Source organism: Pelmatolapia mariae, linkage group LG1, assembly GCF_036321145.2.
Source record: "Pelmatolapia mariae isolate MD_Pm_ZW linkage group LG1, Pm_UMD_F_2, whole genome shotgun sequence".
Classification (NCBI taxonomy): domain Eukaryota; kingdom Metazoa; phylum Chordata; class Actinopteri; order Cichliformes; family Cichlidae; genus Pelmatolapia; species Pelmatolapia mariae.
In genome coordinates this window covers 25,090,001-25,111,356 of record NC_086227.1, presented here as the reverse complement: position 1 = coordinate 25,111,356, position 21,356 = coordinate 25,090,001, and the positions used below count along the sequence as shown (strand labels likewise).

The 21,356-nt window shown below is 39.6% G+C and overlaps 2 protein-coding genes across 2 annotated transcripts in view; one reads left to right on the top strand and one right to left on the bottom strand.

The window, feature by feature from the left end:
* Positions 1 to 411: 411 nt before the first annotated feature.
* immp1l (inner mitochondrial membrane peptidase subunit 1) lies at positions 412 to 13,517 on the bottom strand. Its single transcript, XM_063500943.1, has 6 exons — positions 13,454 to 13,517; positions 5,999 to 6,109; positions 5,822 to 5,910; positions 5,429 to 5,555; positions 1,496 to 1,606; positions 412 to 863 (listed from the first exon to the last, which is right to left on the bottom strand). Exons 2-6 carry the CDS (start codon positions 6,101 to 6,103, stop codon positions 777 to 779), a joined length of 519 nt encoding a protein of 172 aa, XP_063357013.1. The 5' UTR covers positions 6,104 to 6,109; positions 13,454 to 13,517; the 3' UTR covers positions 412 to 776.
* A 119-nt stretch (positions 13,518 to 13,636) lies between these two features.
* The window catches only part of elp4 (elongator acetyltransferase complex subunit 4), a 56,524-nt gene continuing 48,804 nt past the window's right edge, over positions 13,637 to 21,356 (top strand). Inside the window, exons 1-2 of the mRNA XM_063500824.1 lie at positions 13,637 to 13,814; positions 15,028 to 15,063. Of these exons, the coding sequence (XP_063356894.1) occupies positions 13,637 to 13,814; positions 15,028 to 15,063 (214 nt within the window). The remainder of the gene's footprint in view (positions 13,815 to 15,027; positions 15,064 to 21,356) is intronic.

Sequence of the window (21,356 nt, the reverse complement as noted above, 5' to 3'; positions counted from 1 at the left end):
ACATGCATGCAGTTCTGTAAAACCTAAAACCTATACAGTATATGACAAAGGAATGAAGTTTTTCCAAGTAGAAATCTGCAGTAGCAGTGATAACCAGTACATGTAAACATACTGAGTGTGAGACACGATATTTTTAAATGCACGCATGAACACATGCGCGCACACACACAGAGCCCCTTACTAAGTGCGTATTAATATTGTATGGTTAAATGGGAAGTGCTAAGATTTTTTCAATTGCCTTGGCAGCCTGATGAAATATTAAACATTCAGAGTTTTTGTTGTAGCGTAATACCAAGGAAGGGTAAACATGAAATAAATAACGGATTTTAAAGGAAATGTGACACATAATGCTGAAATACTTCTTTTTAGTTCAGATAGATATCACTTTTTCAAGATTTACAAATAGCCAACAAAAATTAAATGTACAGTTTTGGTGCATTTCAGCACCACTTACATAAAGCAACTGAACTCACTCAATCGTAACTTCTGATTCCTGAATAGTGTTTGCACTGTTTGGTATGATTAGGCTTTTAATACATTGACATAGCTGCTATTACTAAGTCGGCTTTAAATCTTATGCATATTTGCCCCTGCCAGCTCTGCCATTAGCAGTTCCACAGAGATGCAGCGTCTCTCACTGCTGCATCTTAATCAAATCTTGAATCTTGATCTTAATCAAATGGGCACGATTAACTTTTTAAAAGAATTAACACTTTTATTCAAAAATGAAAAAGTCAAGTACAAGCACAAATACAAATACAAACAAAGTAGACAAGTCAATCTGAGTCCGAGTCGCTCTGAGTTTTAATGATCCGTTCTGTTGGACTTTCACTCAGGGTCCCAAAACTATGTGGTGGCCAGAGCTGTACGGGACAAAGGGCGACAAAGAAAGAATGGATTAAAAGAGAGAGAAGACTGGCATAAATACAGAATAAAGGTGCTTCTAACCATATTGCACACTTTATCACACGGTGTGACACATTTGCTAATATGAATTTTAATGACACCATTGACATCATAGCAAATCCTGTGATTTCATCAGCTGTCATAGTAGGGCCTCCAGTGGAGTGCTGCTGTCCAATCAGATGGACAGAAGGTTGGCTGACCCGTTTACAGGGTCGTGGTTGATATGACATCCAGTGACACGACAACATAGCAGAATGGAAAGCTAAACAATATGTTGGCTAGGCTTTGGTCAGTCAGACGCACTTGCTTTGAACTTTTAACTGACTCATGGCATTAAATTGTGCTTAAAACAGACATTGTTTGATAATAATAATTAAAAAAACAAACAATAAAAGACTAGAAACACACACACACACACACACACACACACACACACACACGCACACACACACACACACACACATATAGGTTGGCCATGATCTCAGTCCCTAAAACTCTTATAGGAAGAAACTCCACAAAACCCCCACACATTTGTTATGCTTTTTTAAATATACATGTATGACAATGTAGAGTAGACCTCCCCCATTACCTTTAAGCAAACACGCCCTCGAATGAGGGCATAGGGAATTGGGCCATAGTTCCTTGAGTCAGTAGAATTCCTAAGGTTATCCCCTTCTAGCCACACATGGCCTTTTGGAACCTGGAAACATTGGCACACATTGGAAGAAGGCAAAAACAAAAGTTCATAATGTAAACAATTCTAGTCCACAAAAACAGAATGAGATAGAAGTCTTAGAGTCTTAAATTGCACCATTACTCAACTTTAAGAGACACAAGTGATTTGATCTCATTTAGCGAGAAGCCCTCCCCATATCCCAGACAACCCTCCCTCCTTAGCCTATCTTAACGTTAACCTGCTTGTCCCTCTTTAACCTCGCACCGTCTTAGGAGAGGGGTCATGGGTAACGGGCAGGGTCGGGCGAGAAGGGATTTAGAAGAACTTCAAACAGGGTCATTAGGCTGTTGGCTGAGATCTGAGCCCCTTTTACCCAAGGAGGGCAAAGCCAGAGAGAGGCCTGAGATAGCTGGGCAGCAAAAAGAAAGGGAGCAAGAGAGGAAGAGAGAGAATGAGGGAGAGCTAAGCTGCGGCTAGCAGCAGTGTCCAAGGGTCTCCACCGCAGTCCGACCTGCCAGTGGGGCGGTCATCCGAGCGCTCTCTAATTCACAGTGACACCAATTATGATTAATCTCATCACTTTAGGAGAGTGGGCTTGTCAAGTCCCTAATTAAGTGCGCTGTCCCCCCTATATGTGCAGACAGGATCAACAACACATTATATTGTCATAATGGGCATCACAATCCGCGAGTCTATTTTTGTGTTGCCTAACTTTTTAACGGCAAAAGTCCTCTGGAGGAAGAGAATAACGTGAATACAGACAGAATATTATCCGCACTGAGGTGACGTCACATCTTGCCCTCTGTATTCCTTATCAGCCGGCTCTCTGATTAGAGTCTTGAGTACTACTGTGGGATGCTGCATTTCATTTCATATTTGATAATTGAGACAGATGATGTGACATAATCACAAGCCAGTGACACGTTGACCTAACACGAGGTAAACAACTCACTGAATAACGACGACACAAATGAATATCATTAAAGGAGTCATCTGAGAACCATATGTCAGCATGCTGGATTCTCACCATTACACCTCATTAACATGGTAACATATGCTGGCTCCCAAGCACAGGAAAAAGAAACACAACCGTTTGTCATCTGCCAAACCAGAACCCCCCGTTTCTCCACATTCTCATCTTTTTTCAAAATATTATCTCTACTGTGCTTATCTTAAAGATTACTTAGTCAGTACCTCTTAAGAATTTGTGCGTAGTGTAAAAATCATTGAAAAGCAAACACTCCTGATGGCATAATTTCTATTTAAAGGCCTAATCAAAAACACTGATTCAGACCAGCAACATCTGACTGAGAACAGCACTTTGTTTCAGTGTTTCTGAATTACTTAAATCACTTCATAGATAAACCAAAACCTGAGTAAAGTCTGACTTTGAAGATCCACTAGGCAGTATTTCACCAAGTGAAAGAGGTCTGAAACTTGAACCTGCTGCACTGTGACCAGCCTGAGGATGAACGCTTATTCATATTACTTTGTAGGTGTGTGAATAATCCAAAACAAAACAAAAAAACTTAGCAAGTCAAGAGAAAACCTCTTAATTACAATGAAATGGATGCAAGATAGTCACAAACCAAACAATGCACATTTCAAAGAGTGTTTTTCAAAGAAAACTGCAGTTTCAGGCACAGGTAAAGAGAAGACTATGAGCAACGCTCGATTTCTTTTTGGGTACACATCAAGGTTGTAATTAAGAGGTTTCTTTGTCCACAGGGTGTTGACATAAGCCAGTAATTTGTCATTTTACCACATAATAGCACCAACATGTTTGATTTTGACAGAGGAGCCGTTATCAACAAATGTCATTTCTAACCACACGTATTTCCAAAAATCCCGTTAGGCTCAAAACCAGAGCTGTTGCATTTAGAGGCGGAGTCACTTTGATCAGCTTCGCCTGCGACTCTGGTGTGATGGATGGCAATGACTGCACCCATCCTGTGGTTGCAGGTTGGGTTGACGCCAGGCATTGTGTAGCTGTCAGAGACATGTCGAGAAGAGCTGAAACAGGAGCTGTATTCACTGTGGAGGTGTGTTGTTTAACAGCCACACCATTAAAGTGCTCATTATGTTAACATGATTGGGGTGGGGAATTATGTTAAAGCTTAATACAGGAATACTGAGTTCATCTTTCATCATATTGCTCTGTCTATCTTTACTGCAAAGAACAGAAAGCATAGCGTCATTTCATCGCTCTTATTTCTTGTCTCTCCATCTCTGGTATAATATTAGGGATCAAGTGTCATTGTTTTGACACAATAGCTCTGACACAGAAATTATTCCTAAAAGGTGACAGGGCAATTAGTGTGCTGTTGGATAGCTGAGGGTGGAGAGGGCCTGCCTGTCTGTCAGAACAGAAAATGAGGTGTTGACAGGGTGTAACACTCCCTTCCAAAATTCATCTTTACAGGTCCACCCATAATGCCTCACACTATTGTAATAATCACACAAACAGATCTATCCATCTGCTGGTGGGGAAAAAGCACCAAACACACATACTTGTGCAAAATGTAATTAATTATAATGACTTTGACTTACTATAACAAAGATGTTACAAAGAGACACTGCCCTTTTAAATAAATGCTCTACTTAAAAATGAACAAAACAAAACAAAAAGCAAAACAAACAATGAAACTAACTGGTAACTGTAGTGTTGCAAAACCTGCTTACACAAAGAGATCTCCTGGTTTCTGAAACCCCAATATACACATTATATCTTTTACCGATCGTCAGTGATGACGATAATTGGATCACTAGTTGGCAAGTTGTGATTCAGATGTTCTTAGTAACTTGATATATAATCCATCCAACTGAAATACTAAACCTCTGAAGGGACTTAAATGAGTGAATTAAGGTGAAAGGGCATGTAAAGTGAGTCTAAGTCATATAATAATAGTTCTCCACCTAGTGGCAGATTTTTCAAAAAGAGACTCAAAACTAAGATGTGTGTTGCTACATTCTGGTAACACAAATAACAACAGAGTGACACCATCTCTTTTAAGTTCAAAGTTCAATCTTCTGTATATATATATATATATATATATATATATATATATATATATATAGATGCTGTTTGTAAAAGAGAAAATCTATACATTTCCTTTTTCATCCAATGAATGCCGCTTACAGGCCTTGTGTCTTAAGTCTTTTAAATACACAACAGATTTAAAAACCATGCAAGATAAAAATCTTTGGTTCACACATACACACATGCACACAGACCCACACACACACAGTCTCCCGCCCATCAGTCTGTCCATTCGGCTGGCACTAACTCTAACAGGCTTCAGAGAGATTGCAGGCCTGAGCTGTGGGTGTTGGGGAGAGTAGTAATAGAAAAGCAATGACAGTGGTTTCAGCAGCAGAACCCCTGTTCACTCTCTGGTTTTATCACTGTTCTGAGGAAATATAGGTGTTGTCAAAACTGATATTTTGACCAATGACACAAAATGGATGTGTGCGGTCTAAAATGTAAACAACAGGATGATAGCCTATAGACTGTAGTACACACACAAAGAATAAGCGAGGGACAGTTTTGCATTATGCATAGAGATTCTGCTTGTCATTTTTAGGGTGAAACAAACTATCAAGTGTTTTGCCGTAAACACCTTCTTCAATCACTTTCTATTTGCACTGTATCTTTTTAACCTTTTTTTTCCTTTCAAAGACAGTCACTGAGTTGTAGTTGTTTGAAGTAAAACTGCAAAGCCACCACCAGAAACCTTACTTGGTAAATCAGGTAATCGCAATATGTATAAGAAAAGCAGCTAAGAAGCATGACATCTTCAGAAAATTTGGGCGTAATGATGATGATCGTGATGAAAAGATACTTACATATGTGTGGGTCTTGAACAAATCTGATGGGGAACTTGTGCAGACCTTGTCACCCTCCAATCCAATTACCCTTTTACAAATGTTCATATTTGGGTCAAATGGACTTTTTGCAATGACTATATCACCCCTGAAAGGAAACCATAAAACACGATTATTTAATAAGAAAATGCAAAAAATCCCATATGATCTAAGACACCATTTGAAATGACTAGTAGGATATTAGTATTGTTGTGCTTTCTTTTATTTTTAGGGGGGAAAAAGCAAAGAAATGGTCACAAATCAAGCAGTGAATCACAAATGCACACTGAAATGTTAAAATGTGTGCTATAAATATTCTAAAATGCTTGCTGTCATCTTTTTTTTCCCCGACTGCATAAACTAAGTGCAACCTACTTTTGTATTTTGCAAAGATGCCGACTCATCCGTTCAGAGAAGACAATATCCTCGTTGACAATGGTGGGCTCCATGGATGGACCAGAACACTGAATAAAAGCCAAAAACAATTCTTTCTTAATTATTTCTTGTAAGAATAAAAAAAAGTCATTAAATCTGTAATCTTTTAATACGAACCACAACTAACTCTCCAATGTATTCAAAAGCACAGTGTGCAATGCAGCCATACTGGATTGTGTAGCCCACAAAACCAAAGGTCTTCCCCAGCACACGGCGGAACATCTCAACCTACAGAAGAAAGCACCCATGGATTATAATGCAATGTCATCGAAGTACATGCTTGATCCATTTATGGTAGGCTTATGTTCTTTACGGGATTTCTAAAAACAAAAGCTGTTTTAGGGCTAATGCTTAAAGGTGTGGACAAGGTTGTCACAGTTGGCCTACTGCTAAGATGGCACATTCTATGGTGTTTCATTCACAGAGGCTGAGCGGCCAGTTCACACCAGGAAACTGCCCTGAACTTTGATCCTGCGTAGGATGGACCAATCAACACCTTGTGCTCAGGTGATGGACAAACACAGAAGCTGTGACACATCCAGCCAAGCAGCTCTGCACTGTCGGCAGCTAGTCGCTGACACTGTGCTGCCTCCATCACCACCACAGTCATTAGAGTAGTTATCAACTTCTGTCAGCACCATAGAAACAAAAAGACACCAAAAGCACCCAAACAACTGCCCTGCAAACACTGTCACATGAACACACACAATGAGCACCCATGTGTCTTCTAAGCAAACATCCCAGGCACACTTAGGTTATTGACTTTTACTCAAGCTGCAACCTGTGGGGTGGTTGGAGAAAAGAGAGGCAGTATTTACACACTGTTGTACAAAGTGCATATGCGAGCCCACACACACACACAAACACACGCACACACACCCCTGCGTAAACACAAATGCAAACTGAAGAACAATAGATACAGCTTGGTTTTGATGTTAGCCTGCACCTCAAACATTTTCTTTTAGCTCACGCTGCTGTCTTGCCAGTCCACCACAGGGTAAAGAAATCTTCATCTCCATCTCTTCTTTTCCTTCTGTCTCTTTCCCTCTTTCTCTCTCCATGTCTTCTCTCCCTCCCAGGGTATTATTAACCAAAGCAAGCAGAGCGGAAACCAAAGCCCCAAATCCTCAGAGCTCTGGGAATGACTTCCCAAAGATGGACAAGGATTAGACCCCCGATTTCTCCTTTGCCCCCACCACCTCCACTCCCTTTCTCCCCAGGTTCTCAACAGACCGGGTGTCAGGTGGCTCTCCCAGCCCTGCCAAAGGTGTTACCCCTAATCCCATTACCCTCCTCCACTCCTCTCCACTCTCCACTCTCACAGACACACACAATGCTCTCTCATTCATTCCAACTATACATCACCTATTATACCCTCTATTCTTTCATCCCTAGCATGGTTTGTCTCTGGTCTATTCACCAACCTTTCTGATCCAAAAAAGGGCAACTCCATCCTTTCACCTCCCTCTGTGCTGCTACTCTGTTTCTTTCCCCGATCACCACTGGCAACCCTCTGCTTTTCACTACTACTTCAAATGACAAAGCTTGAGCAGGTGAAGGGAGACATATATACGGTCAGGACAGGGCCCAGATGAAGTGCCCCCTTCCACTTGCAGCTTGCTCCGGTCTTGTTCTGTTCCACAGGAACTATAAACTCAGTCCTCCCCCAGCTGGTACAATAACACCTCTGGCCCTATAATTCCTCTGTTGGGATGCAAATGGTCTAAAGGTTAATGTGAACCTCAGGTCTGCACGAAAGCAACATGTTCATCTATATTCGTCTAGCTCTCAGCTTACTCCACCAGCATCTCTGCCATTCTGTTACTGTATTGCAGTCTCAGACATGATCTCACATGTGCTCTTCCCTCTGCTAGACCAGAGATCAGGAATCTTTGTTAGCACTTATTCTCAAAGCACAGTGGACAGCCTCCCGTACAGCTGCCCTCATATCTCTGTTTCATCACCCCCCTCCATTCCAGCATGCATTCATCATAGGTAGGGATTAAGGGACTTTGCATAACAAGATCACACGGCCAGTGACTGATATCAAGAGAGTCCATATGCAGCCGGCTGGTTTTCTGAGGCACCCTCTGTCATTGATAGTGTGTGTCTGTGCGTGTGCATGTGGTGTGTTGGTGTGTCAATGTGCACAGACAATAGCATTACCTATGTGTTTCATGGCAAGTGTATATGTTAGCTGCAGAGACTCCACTGGGATTCAGAACAAGGTGGACATCCACAGAGACCTCTGATGTGATCTCTATTAGCTCTAAATCCCCCGGGCAAAGAGTCAGATAACCCACACTATCTCGGTCTTCTAATAACCAGTGCATGGTTATTAGGGGGATATCAACATTAAATGAATGCTGTATTACAGCTGTAAATTCACAAAAAGTCTCACTGTTAATCCAGGATTACATGCTAAACATGTTCATGGGAAAAAAAAAAAAAAGCTAGTGCGGCGCTCGCTGCAGAACCATCTGTGGCCATTGGCCTCCCGTTGTCACAGAACAGTGCTACAGTGACAAGAAAGGGGGAGCCCAAATGAGTAGCTTTTGATGGAAACATTTCATTGTGTGTTTAACTCTGTGATCTTACTCCTGAAGCCCTGCTCATTCAGAGCAGAAATCATAAGTAGATGAATTAGGAGGGGGTGAATTCTGCTATACCAAATATGAGCATAAAGTGATGCAGCAGTGGAAAAGCCTAACAGGACATTTAAACCTCTGTCAAAAACATTATTAGTCCAAAATTTGAGAATGCATACATAAAAAAGGGTTCCTGAATATTGCAATGACAACAAGGAGAAAGAAATGAAAGCCAATCAAAGTTTTTCCAATGTTTTCTCTTCAATTTCAGCAAAAGTAATGGTGCTTCAGTACTATCAGCTTACTAATGGATCGACATGAGATGTTTCTTAAAGGTTGTAATTAAGACACTGAAATACATTATGTATTTGCTTGAAAAAAACATAGGGGGAAAACGCCTCAAAAATGAAGATAATCAGTGAAATGATTCCACTGCAGATTTGTTTCAATTAGAGTCTGCCAATATATGAACAGTAAACAAACAAACAAACAAACAAACAAAAAACAGAGAAAAACAGCCAAAAGCTGATAAAAGCTTATCACAACTGACACCTAATTAAACTCATATTATTGAAGCCATAAGGAAATATTCAGAAAGGAATTACGGCTACTAGTCTCAAGAGATTTGACCCTGCCATGGCTGAATAGTGTTAATTGATATACATGGCCAGTCTATTAGAGCCACAAAGGGAATTTCAATCCAAACAGCACACAAGGGCCTTGCGGTGGACTTCTTACACAACTAAATTAGGAAAACATGGGCTGAGAGAGAACTGGGCAACAGGGGGGCTAAGAGGCTTACGAGCCCCTTGTCAGATATTCTTCTTCTCCCTAAGGATCCCAGATGGAAGGGAGTCTGGAGAAGCAGGCAGAGCAGAGACGGGATGAATCCTACCTCTGATGTCTTCCTCTGGGCAGCAGAAGGCAGGGGAGGGTGGGGCATAAGTCCTGTTGCGCAGAGCTTGACTTGATCTTAATGTGAGCTATAAAAAGGAGGAGGCTTGGCAACACAGGGGGTCTGTTTCAACTATCAGTGCAATCACAGATAATCCTGCTGATTTAAACACAGACACCTGGCTTGATGGGGAGTGACAGATGTAAAAGTCCCAGTCACTGAGTACCATGTCTGGTCCCCATCTCTCCTAGGTCTGCCTTCTATCAGAAGCTTAATTGAAGGGACTGATCTCCATATTGCTCTTTTCATTGTTGCTAACGGCAACACAGCCGTGACACAGCTGAGCGAGGTTACTATTTGGGGCCGAGGATTTAAACCTGCAATCAATGGGTCAACCAGAGCAAATAATAGCAAAGTGATATGAATACAACTGCTATGAATTGAAAGGAAGTGTAGGTTGACAGAGTCCCTGGCCAATAATATTGAATGGAAAAAAAAATCAGTCACTAAGCCTTATTGTACAGAGCACAAGTGATTGTGTTGTGCTGGCCTTGTGCTGACAGATTTTATCTGGTGTTGTATCACATTCACAAAGCCATTTGGGTTATGCACTGCCCAGCTAATGAAATGGGCTTTTATATTTTAACACTAACTACTGACAGGAACCTCAACCGTAAAGCAAACCTACAATTTTTAAAAATGCGATTTCCTTTGACTCAAGTTTCCATACTTTCTACGTCCCTTTTGTATAGGTCAGCTAAATATGACTCACTGTATTTTAAAACTACATCTGTAGAAAAAAATCCCAGGAAACCAAAATAAAGCTATTCAAAATATGGGATGGTGAATACATGGAAAAAGGCAAATCCTTAGACAAAATTAGTTGTGTACAAGACCTGTCCTATGCTGATTGCACTTGTTCCTTTAGAATAATGCTTTTCTTTCAGTGTTAACAAAACAAATATGTGCATGTTGATGATAATCTTGCATCCTCCCAACACAAAAACGGAGCCGTTTCTCGCAGTTCAATGCTGATGGCAGAATTAGACTAAAGAAATCCAAACAGTCAAACCAGGAAAGGTCTGACATGTTATGACTGCTGCCATTATATTGCTCAATCAGATACAGATTAAAATGACAAAAACACCACAGAAAAACACTAGATCACACTTTGAAAGGGGGGAAATTTGGGCTATTTTTTCTGCAGTTAAACTGCTTTGTGTACACTATCATACACTGAAGAGTGCAACAGAGCCAAAGGCTTAAACTGAGATTTAAGAGAATTAAAAAGGAGATGAAAGGAAATGTACAGAGGATGTAGGGAAAGAGACGCATTCATACATCCTGCAAGTTGCACTGCTGAAGCAGGTCCTCCTCCTTTTGAGACCCAGGCCAGTCAGCGCATCTTATTTGCCTCATATAGGCTTACCACAATGCCCAGCGTTGTCAGTCATGATATATTCCCTTGGTCCCCTGTCAGCACACATAAATCTCACAGTGCTGTCAAAACAGCAGGACTGTCTGCTGAGAGCATTTGTAAAGTGAGCAGTTGGGCAATTGTTTCCTCTGGAGCATCACAGCATCCTGCGATCTTATGCTGCCTCTGGCCTCTCTCTGCCACACAAACCTTTTTGCAGATGTCTTAAGGATCACACCATTCACTCACCAGTCAACTTTTCCTAACACTAGCTTTTCCTAACAAAACAGTAGGAGTTCTTCACGAAATAGTTTTCGTCATGAACAGGCCAAATTCACATTTTGAATTCTCTGGAAAAGCACAAATGCTCCTGATATTATTCAATCCCATTCAAATTTCCCATGGCAGTGTGACAGCGAACGAGCATGCAGAATATGAGTACCTTGAAACCAAAGGAACTTACTGCAATTCATCAGCTTTTTATGTTATTATTTATGTATCTGCCAAAAACCCATGTGCATTACACTCTACATAAAAGTGTAAATCTACCCTAAAAACTGACTTCTGATCACACTAAAGTAGTCAAACTATACTTAATTATTGTAAATTAATCCTACTGGCAACAGAGATGCAAACAGCTACTTGAATAACATTAAAAATAAACTAATTAGGTGCAAGGGTTTTTGGAAGAATAACAGTAATAATATAATTTTTGATAATGCCACCAATTCCACATAAAGGCTAACACAAATGTCTCCCATTCCATTATTTACCTTCACCTTCAATGGCCACAGTCATAAATACATTTGACATGAGAAACAGATTACAGGTTGGGACAGGGGCATGTGTACTATTATGTTATATCACATTTATCTCAGTTACTGGATATTGTTTTAGGGTTGGGAAACTAAGAAAAACATTTTTCATGCTATTGCTTGATGTAGTTTTTCACTTGCTTCCTGGGGCCTCTTCTATAATCTGCAAATATTTTCAAGTTGTTGTCTGGTCTTGATTGCACAAAGGCCAGTTTAACACTGGGTCTGTGGAGCTATACTTTTATAATCTATGATTTGACACTACTTGCTGAAAAAAGCAAGGCCTCCCTTGAAAAGGTTGTTGTCTATGGGGTGGCTGTAGCTGAGGTGGCAGAGCGCTTACTAACCAGGTTTGTGGTTTGATCCCAGTCTGCTCCAGTCTGCATGCCAAATATCCTTGGGCGAGATACTAACCCCAAGTTGCTCTCTGAAGCACTTGTTGTTGATTGATTTGTTGCTAGTTGTTCTTTTGCTTTTTAGCACACAACCTTTTATTCTTTTGAAGTCCCAGTGTTAATTTCTGGCATAAAATTAAAACATTAATTGGGCTTGAATACTTTGAAAATTCTTACATTAAGATGGCCATCCTTTAATGCGAAACAGAATAGAAAAACAACAAATCACTACTACAAATATTGTGATTTACTTTTTACAGCGCAATAGAGAACTGTGCAAGTCTTTAGTTACCCCTTATTTCTCTATAATTTAATGGGAAAATGGTAAATAGGTACAGTTTGAGCAAACATGCTCAAACATACAATATATAGATATATATATAGAATACAATATATAAGCCCCCCCCAAAAAAAGAGTTTGAAAGTCAACATTTGGTATGACCACCTGTATTCTTCAACACAGACTGAATTCTCTTAGACAAGCTTTCTTTCATTAGTCTCCAGGAATAGTTTTACATCTTCTTAAAAGCTCTTTTTTTGGATGTTGGCTGCCTTTTGTATCATTCTTTGACAAGATGACCCCACACTAATTCAGTAATGTTGAGGTCCAGGCTCTGGGCTGGCCAGTCAGTGACTGATATTGCGCGTTTTCTGTGTTCATAATTCCATCAATCTTGAAAAGATCCCCTACAGCACTGGCTGTATGCAGTTTCAAACCACAACAGAGCCTCCGCCATATATTTTAAAGATAGCTGTATACGCTCACCGGTGTACCCTTCTCTTGACCTCTATACATAATGATAATTTGAACTAAAAATTCAACATTTGGAGTCATCATTTGACAATACCTATTGCCACTGATTTTCAGTCCAGTCTGTGTGTAATTTAGCATACCTCCGCTTTTTATCCCTGTTTCCCTTCATTAGGAATGTCTAGGAATGTCTTCTTGACAGCCACCCTTCCAGTGAGATCATTTTTAAGTAATTTTTTTAACCATTGCTTATGGACGTGACTTTCAGATACAATAAATCTCCTGTAGATATTGAGGAGTGGCTTAATACCTCGACACATTATCGTACATTATCACGAAATATTCATATTATTTAGAATTTCAACGTAATGCATTATCGTTTAGTAATTTGTGTATTAAATTACAAAACGATTTAAATAGTCTCTTTTAAAAATATTTTAACACTGTATAGTATAAAGGTAAAACAATTCAGTTTAAGCTGCTTAACATACAAGTATTGTCATTCATTAACGTATTTATGAGACACAATATTCAGATTTTGTGTAATGAGGGAACGAGGTCATAACCAGGAGACACGGGATACTTTTAGGGACTGAGTGACTTCTGAATAACTCCTGTTATAATAACAACAACAACAGATAAGCTTAGGTTTTTGTAGAAAAATATAAAAACAAGACATTTAAACTATATAATGAGTGGAGTTGTACTCACTTTCTAGCGTGTGACTAAAAGCTCTCACCGGGCACTTACAATAACAGTTGAACTTCCCTTTTACGACTTCCAGGAGCGGCACTGTAACAACAGCGGAAGTCATTGGTTGAGCCTCACCAAACTCCTATTTGATTGGATAACACGTGCCAAAACATCAGCACGCGTCAGCACGTTACTGACAGTATGGCAGCCCCCGTGAATAGTGTGGGTAAACCCTCAGCCGAACGTCCACCGTTCAATAGTACGAGTTTTCAGAAGAAAACAAGGAGCAAGTTAATATCCATACCTGGTACTAGACCTTCGGTTCAAAATGGACAGCTCCTAGTCTCCACCGGTGTCACGTCACTCGACTATTTGCTCGGTCAGTCTATCATTAGGATGCTAGCTACAAAGGCTAGCAGTATTTCTCAACCTAACTTTCGCATGCTGGATTTCACGTTACTGCAAAGTACTGTATTCATATTATCAATGCAATGAGAATGAGAAGAAAGCCATTATATTAAGGACGAATTATGACGTTTAACATTGCCAGGACAAGACAAATATGCTTTTATTTTAAACGCATAATGCATTTTCTAATTAGTACTAGATGGAAAAGCTGTCTGTGAGAAAACAGTGAAAACATCTAGGTAATTTTCACAATAAATGTTGATTATAACAAAATACCTAGACGGCCTTTACTTCCCTATTCATTCCCAATTTAATTCCATTTCCCCCATTACTTTTTATGCACATTATATAATCAGTTACATTCTTATTAGTTGTCTTGCACTGTGGTAAGCTAATTCGATAGTGTGGCAACTGCTGAGTTGTTGCTTTTCTTAATTCAGACTAAATCTATTAAGGCCACTTTAGTCTTAGGTTAGGTGTGGGTTAAATGGAGCAAAAAAGGATATCTGCCATTTTAAGGTCTAACTCTTAATGAAGCTCCTGGCATAACAAAATAGGGCAGGTTTATTATTCAAATAGTAATTTCAGTAAAAAGCACGGTTGCCTGAAAGCATCTAACAGTTGAAAAAAAAAGTACTACAATTATATTCACATGTTCATGTTGTCTCTGCCAGCTAAACGTGTGAAAAAAATATTTCTCCACAACTCTGAAATACCCTCTAGTTATGACAGAACCTTTGTGACAACTGTACTGTCTGTTAATTGTTTACCTGTCTGTCAGTATGTTGCACCTGTCGTTCTAATTTGTCATTTGACAAACGTTTTGTCAGATGAGCAGCTGGCATAGAGAATGTGGCCATCAAAATAGTTTTTCACAGCAAGTACAGTTCGTGGTTGAACAGACATAGACAAATGTTTTGACGCGTCTTTACTGAACAGTGATTGGCAGTGCTCTTGAAAACATAATCTCGTCACGACTTGGAGCTTGTAGAGTGTTGCTGTTGTGCTCACTGTCACGTTCATGGGTTCATTTGACACAGTGACAAGTCTAAGTGTCTCTAGTGGAGATCCAAAAGGACAGAGATGTTAGCAGCAGTTGAACAAAGCGAGGGTTCATAGTGATTTGGACATATTGTATGAGACTAACATGTAACCAATATTTTGTTTTTTGTTTCCGCAAACAGGTGGTGGATTAGCAGTTGGAACAGTGCTTCTCATAGGTGAGCATGTCACTTTAAATTTCTAAGTATTGACTAGTTTATGGTTTCTGTTAATTGGACCAAAGAGCAAGTGTCAGTGCCTCAGGAGGTCCTTTTTTACCAGCTGCTATAAGACTGTTTAATGTACAGTGATGACAGTATGATGTTATCTATATGTTGCATACTTGCTAATTAGTTAGTGGCTGTTATTTATATATGTATTAACTTATTAAATATTGGTTTGGTCTTTGAGATATGTGGACATATGTTGCTACTCTGACAATAAAGGATCTAGCTAGCTAGCTAGCTAGCTAGCTAGCTCATTATCTAGCTGTCCTGTTAATTCAGGTTAAATGGGCTCGATATGAGAAAGCTTGAAATCAGTCTTAAAAGATAATTAAATATTTAGGGGTCCAAGTAACAAATAGCTCTAACCACAAAACAGACACTGTAATTTTTCAGAGTCTTTCTTCTTCCTATCATTATTATTATTGCTCCAGTGTTTTACTCCACACATCTTCAAAAATGCTAGGGTCTGTTGAGTGACTTGAATTGAATCAATAGAACGTGTGTGAGGCTTTGTGTGGATGTCTGCATGCACTGCAGTTTGTTGTGAATGCAAGGATCTGTCCAGCCAAAATGCAACAAATATACAAACTTCACATGCTTCCTCCAATCAGACTCCAACTCAGTTAAACATATCCCTGCTGCACACAGCTGTCAGGAAATGTAATCCTAAAATTTGGGGTCAAAAGTGAAGCTTTAGCAGCCCTAAAATTGTTTGATTCCTTTTCTTATAAATTATATTTCTGGCATAAAATTGTTTGTGCAACAAAATAATTTCTTGATACAGTGATATAAAAAAGAATGTTTTCTCAGGACTCTGTAGTTATGTGAAAAATTAAGTATATACCCCATGATTCAGTAGCTTATAGAACCACTTTTAGCAGCAATAACTTGAAAGAATCATTTTCACATTGTTGTGAATGAGTTTGGTCTACTTTTCTTTACAATGTTGCTTCAGTTCATTAAGATTTGTGGGTATGTGTTCATGCACTGCTCTCTTACGGCCTTTTAAGGTTCTTTAAAAACAAGCCATACTTGGTCAGTCTTTTTCTAACTGCACTGTCATGAACTTTTAACATTTAACATGCTAACTAAGCCCTCTTGATTCTGAGATGTAGCTCGTGTTTTGTTTTTTTTGCGGAGTCTCTGAGCATTGGTCTGGCCTTGGGATGAATTTGCTAGGACTTCCACTGTTTTCCAGTTGAGAGTAATGTTTCTCACTGTGGACTCCAAGCTGTTTGATACCTTTGCTGCTGTCTTTCCTTCTTAGCACTATTTACAGAAGTGGTCCCACTTGCTGACAGACAGTTAAGTTATTCAAGTTCATTTGATTAGCAGCACCCTTTTAATTCCTATGGAAGCAGTAAGAGTGTACTTAGTTTTTCACATGACTGCATAAAGCTATGTGGAAACTTTTATCTTCATCTTACTGTATATTAAGCCTCAATATGTGTGCAAAGGAATTTTAGGTTTTTATATTTATTTTACAAAATCAAATTAAATAATACAACATATTACAAACATACAAAATATAAGAAATAGCTCTAATATATACAAATAGCTCAATTATAAATATCCAGAATATTACAGAGATTAAAGATATATGATTGACATTCTACTCTAAACTGTAAACTTTAAAAACTTTGTTATTTTGTTGTTTTCACTGTAGAGGATGTTCAAAAGGGTGTAACTATTGTACTGTGCATTACATGGAGGAGTTGTACTGGGAGCCACAGGCAGGAATGTCGTTCAGTGGTGCATTTGGGTCATGTCATTCTCTCACTGAACATGCTCCTGTGACTGGACAGCACGTCATGGTCTGGGTGGGAGTGGATGTTTCCCACAATGCTGTTGTCCATCATTGTCCTTATCTTGGACAACATCCATCTCTCCAACACTACTTTAAGGGAGCTCCATCCAGCTCCATCCCTACATCCCTTCCTGTAGAGTGCAGTGGTGTTTTTAACCCAGTCCAGCTTATTATCAATGTGTACTCCGAGGTTTTTATAGTCATCCGCAATGTCCAGATCGAACCCCTGGATTGAAACAGGAATCGCGGGTTTCCTGGTCCTCCTAAACCCCACCATCAGTTCTTTGGTCTTTGTCACATTGAGCTGCAGATGATGGTGCTCACACCATGTGACAAAGGAGTCCACCAGCCCGGTACTCTGTCTCATCACCCTCAAAGGTACATTCAACCATTGTAGAGTCATCAGAATACTGAAGATGGCTGGTCTTTGTGCAGTGGCTGAAGTCTGTGGTGTAGAGGGTAAACAGGAAAGGGGAGAGGACAGTCCCGTGTGGTGCCCGGTGTTGCTGATCACCTTTTCAGACACACAATATTGAAGATGCACATATTGTAGTCTTTCTGTCAGGTGCTCAACAATCCAGGACACAAGAGAGGCATCCACCTGCATCACTTTCAGCTTATTGCCCAGTAGGGTCGGCCTTATGGTATTGAATGCACTGGAAAGTTCGAAAAACATGACTTACAGTGCTCACCAGCTTCAGTCCACCCGTTACAAAGCTTTCTAAGTTCTTGAATCAACTTTTCTTGAAAATCTTCTCAATGGCATTCCTTTTCTTGTCTCTTGTTCATCTTTTCCTGCCACATTTTCCAGTCAACTTAACATTAATATGCTTTGATACAGCACTCTGAGAACAGCCAGCCTTTTAAGCAGTGACCTTCTTTGCCTTATGGTCCTTGTGGAGTATGTTGGTAATCATCATGTGGACAACTTTCAAGTCAGCAGTCTTCATCATGATTGCGATTGTGTATACTGAATGACACCAAGAGATATACGATATTTTTGCAGCACGAGTAGTAATTTACCTGAACACAGAGATAAATAATCTAATAATTTCAGGTATTCAAAGAAAAAAAGGTTTTAAAATATTCCACTTTATGTGATGAATATAGAAGATATGAAATTCTGCCTTCTTGAATTCAGTCTGTTGCATAATTAGCTTTTTAGAAACTCTCCGCAGCACTTTCAATGAAGAGATTTCAAGGCACATAGTTACTTTATCCTCTATATTCCTTTGGGATCAATAAAGTTATTCTTATTCTTTATTCTTATATTCATATATTCATTCATGTAGAGCCAAAAATTAAATGTATTCCAGAAATGAAATCAGCAAGCTACAGCTGGCAATATTGTTGGTTGTTCTCTCCATCTTTGTCTTTAACATGTCGCTGTCTAGCAGAATGGCAAATAGACTGATGACCCGTTGGTCTCCAGTTAGAATCCCAGGTGTTCACACTTTTACTGTGATCCTTAATTAATATGCTCATCTGCAGATGTGTTATAGAACTTTTCAGAATTACATTCAAAGCAAGTGGATTTTCTGGGGACATAAATGTCTTCCACTGTATTATTATTGTTATTATTATCATTCATCATAGGCTAGGCTATATGCACTGGTGGACAGTAAGGTTAAGACAGTCATGTTTCCCCTTGAAGCTGTAATTTGTGTGTAGCCAAGGCCTATACCAACTGATGATATTGCTTTGCCCTTTAATTCATCCCCCCAATCGATGCAGGAGTCAGTGATTACACACTAATGCGTTCTTCCCTTCCATTTTGTGAATCAATGTACGGTTGGTTTCATCTGGTAATGAGAGACACAGTAAAGGTGAAATGCGTGTGTGTGCATTCTCTTGTGTTTGTCTCTCAAAGAGTGGTGTGTGTGTGTGTGTGAGAGAGAGATGGTGTGTGTGTGCACACTGTGCTGTCTCTGTGTCTGTTTTGTTGTGTGGGTGGGTGGAATGGGGGGAGTTTGGAGTGTGTGTTTGTTTGTGTTTGTTTCAGGCAGTCGTCTCCTACACTCTGCCCCTTTAGCTGTGATGGCCTGTTTGTGAGACACAGACATAAAATTATCAGACTGGTCGTTGTCTGCCTTTGAAGTGTCTTGAGCTGTCCATCCTGATTTGTCATCCAGAGGGGGATCAGTCCAGTATGGCTGCTGTCTGAAGATCTCTCATCTCTGTGTTTTTGCAAGAGGAGGAACAAAGCCTCCAAGCTTTTATTATTTTGGCCATGTATGGTCTCATTCTTATAGTTTTAGTAAATGTCTCTTTTCTTTAATCCATTAAGCCATTACCGTTAAATTTCACTACATTTTATGACACGTGAATAAAGGTGCTCTTTGACTATATACATATGGACTATGTTGAGAATTGACCACAATGTGGATGGTGATTTAGAAGATGACATGTTTAACTGTTATTATTATGGTAGAATTTCCGCTAGGATGCTTAGTGGCATAGGTGGCTTGAACGATATAACTTAAATATGCGATAAAAAGGACAATCCTGAAGTAACTCACAACTCAAACTCAGTTGTAAGAGTTTGTTGGATGCCAGTTGGTTCAGTTTAGTCAGATTTAGATGAAAAACAAAAGATAACTGAAGGGTATACTATGAAGTAAGGAAGTTCAACATAGCTGGGTTTTCTTTGTGTTGGCTGGCTTGACAAAATCTAAATCCCCAGTCGGAGATAACAGGTATCACAACAGTAGTTGACAACTTCAAGCTATGTGCATGCTCACATAAAAGAAGGAGGATTTCACAAGTCATATGACTTTTTTTTCTGCACAAAATGATCCCTATGAGTGCCACCTACTTCAGTTTAAGACATTAACAATTAACGATGATAAAATGGCAATAGAAACAAAAAATCTAATAGCAAAAGACGAGAGATTAATGCTACAGAAAGTGATTAATATTGGGATTTAGCACAAAGCAATAAAATAAACATTTTCAATTTAGTTATTTTTATTTCTGATGTGACAGCCGTAGATTAGATATTTGAAACTTTAAACTCAATACATTTTAATATTAAACTGTCCCAGAGCCTACTGAAAGAGATGTGAAAATCACTCGTTTTTTTGCCAAATCAAAGCAAAATTATTTTTATTGGTTGAATTGGTATTCTTGGTGATAAATAACTCAGTTAAGGCTTAGTATAGCTCACATATATGTTAATATTCCTTCGTAATATATGGTAAACAAAAAACTTTCTAAGAAGTGATAAAAGCAAAGAAAAATCGAGTAAAGGTTCTCTGTTCTCTAGAGATGTTTTTTCGATGTATTTTCTGTATGAATAGCTTCTTATCTGAGCTGTAAGGACACAAATATTTTAAATATGTTTTAAAGGTACATTTTTTGGTGTTAAGGTGATCAGTCAGAAAAATCATAACACCACAGGTCTAACATTAATAAACTGCGCAAAGACAAATGGCAGTTGTGAGTTGAACCCTACCATTGGAGATAAATTAAGAGACATAAAACGCTTGCAAATGCTGCTAAATTAACCCTTATTTGTAGTAGTGTTTATAGTAGTGATTCACTTTTCAAAAGCTTTTTTTAAACAACTATATTCTTTTGTTTACCTGCTGTGTGTCCTAAATTTAACTCAGCTGCTCAGCAGAAATAATAATAATAGTACTTTATGGACCAAAGACATACAAGGGGAAACATTGTGACCTAGATATTTTCTCCCCTGCAGCTTTAGTAGATATGATTCAGGACTCTTTCTCTCCCGCTCCCTTGTTTGAAGGCAAATGAAGCAGAGGCATTCCCCTTTATCGAACCTTAGTCAGAATAACCAAAAAAAACAAAAAAAACAAAGATGGGGGAAAAAATCATCCCATGACTGTCCAGAGTGACTGATCTACCTCAAAGATATGACTGTCCCCCACCCCCTGTTGCTCCTATACCCTGCCACCTCCCGCCTCCTCCTCATACCCCCCGCCTCAACTGCCTAATGACTCCTGGAGGTTCCATTTGTAAGGCTCCCATAGAAACACAACTACAATAGGCCCCATCTTGAGAGGGCCCATCTGGGAGTCTTTGTGGGGCCTGCTGAAAGCCACAAAGGCCTGCTGACCTAGAAACCCATCAATAAGAGAACAGGGAGCCCCACCGACAACAAATTGAAGAGCCATGGAATTTCCTTAGCCATCCTGAGTCCGTAGGTGAGGACCTGGACCAGGAACGTGGGAGGAGAAGGGAATTCTCCGGATGTTCGAGGATGACACCTCAGGATGTCATTCCCAAGCTGTCAGCTGTATGCCCATTACCTTCAACTGTCACTGCTGCCTTTGTCCTTGTGCCCACTGGTTGTCATTGTGAAGAGAGGCCTATGAAATCTTTACAAAATGGTGATTGTGACAGGAAGCAGCAATAGCATGCTGTGAAGGGTTCTGGGCCCTGCTCTGTAGGGTTTCATATTGATGATGCAGGT

What these genes read in the sequence shown, in the direction of transcription:
- immp1l (XM_063500943.1), bottom strand. Translation starts at nt 6,103, where the DNA reads ATGTTCCGCCGTGTGCTGGGGAAGACCTTTGGTTTTGTGGGCTACACA. An exon ending in ACATTGGAGAGTTAGTTGTG is followed by an intron (nt 5,911 to 5,998) that starts GTTCGTATTAAA and finishes GCTTTTATTCAG; the next exon opens with TGTTCTGGTCCATCCATGGA. An exon ending in CATCTTTGCAAAATACAAAA is followed by an intron (nt 5,556 to 5,821) that starts GTAGGTTGCACT and finishes GTTTCCTTTCAG; the next exon opens with GGGTGATATAGTCATTGCAA.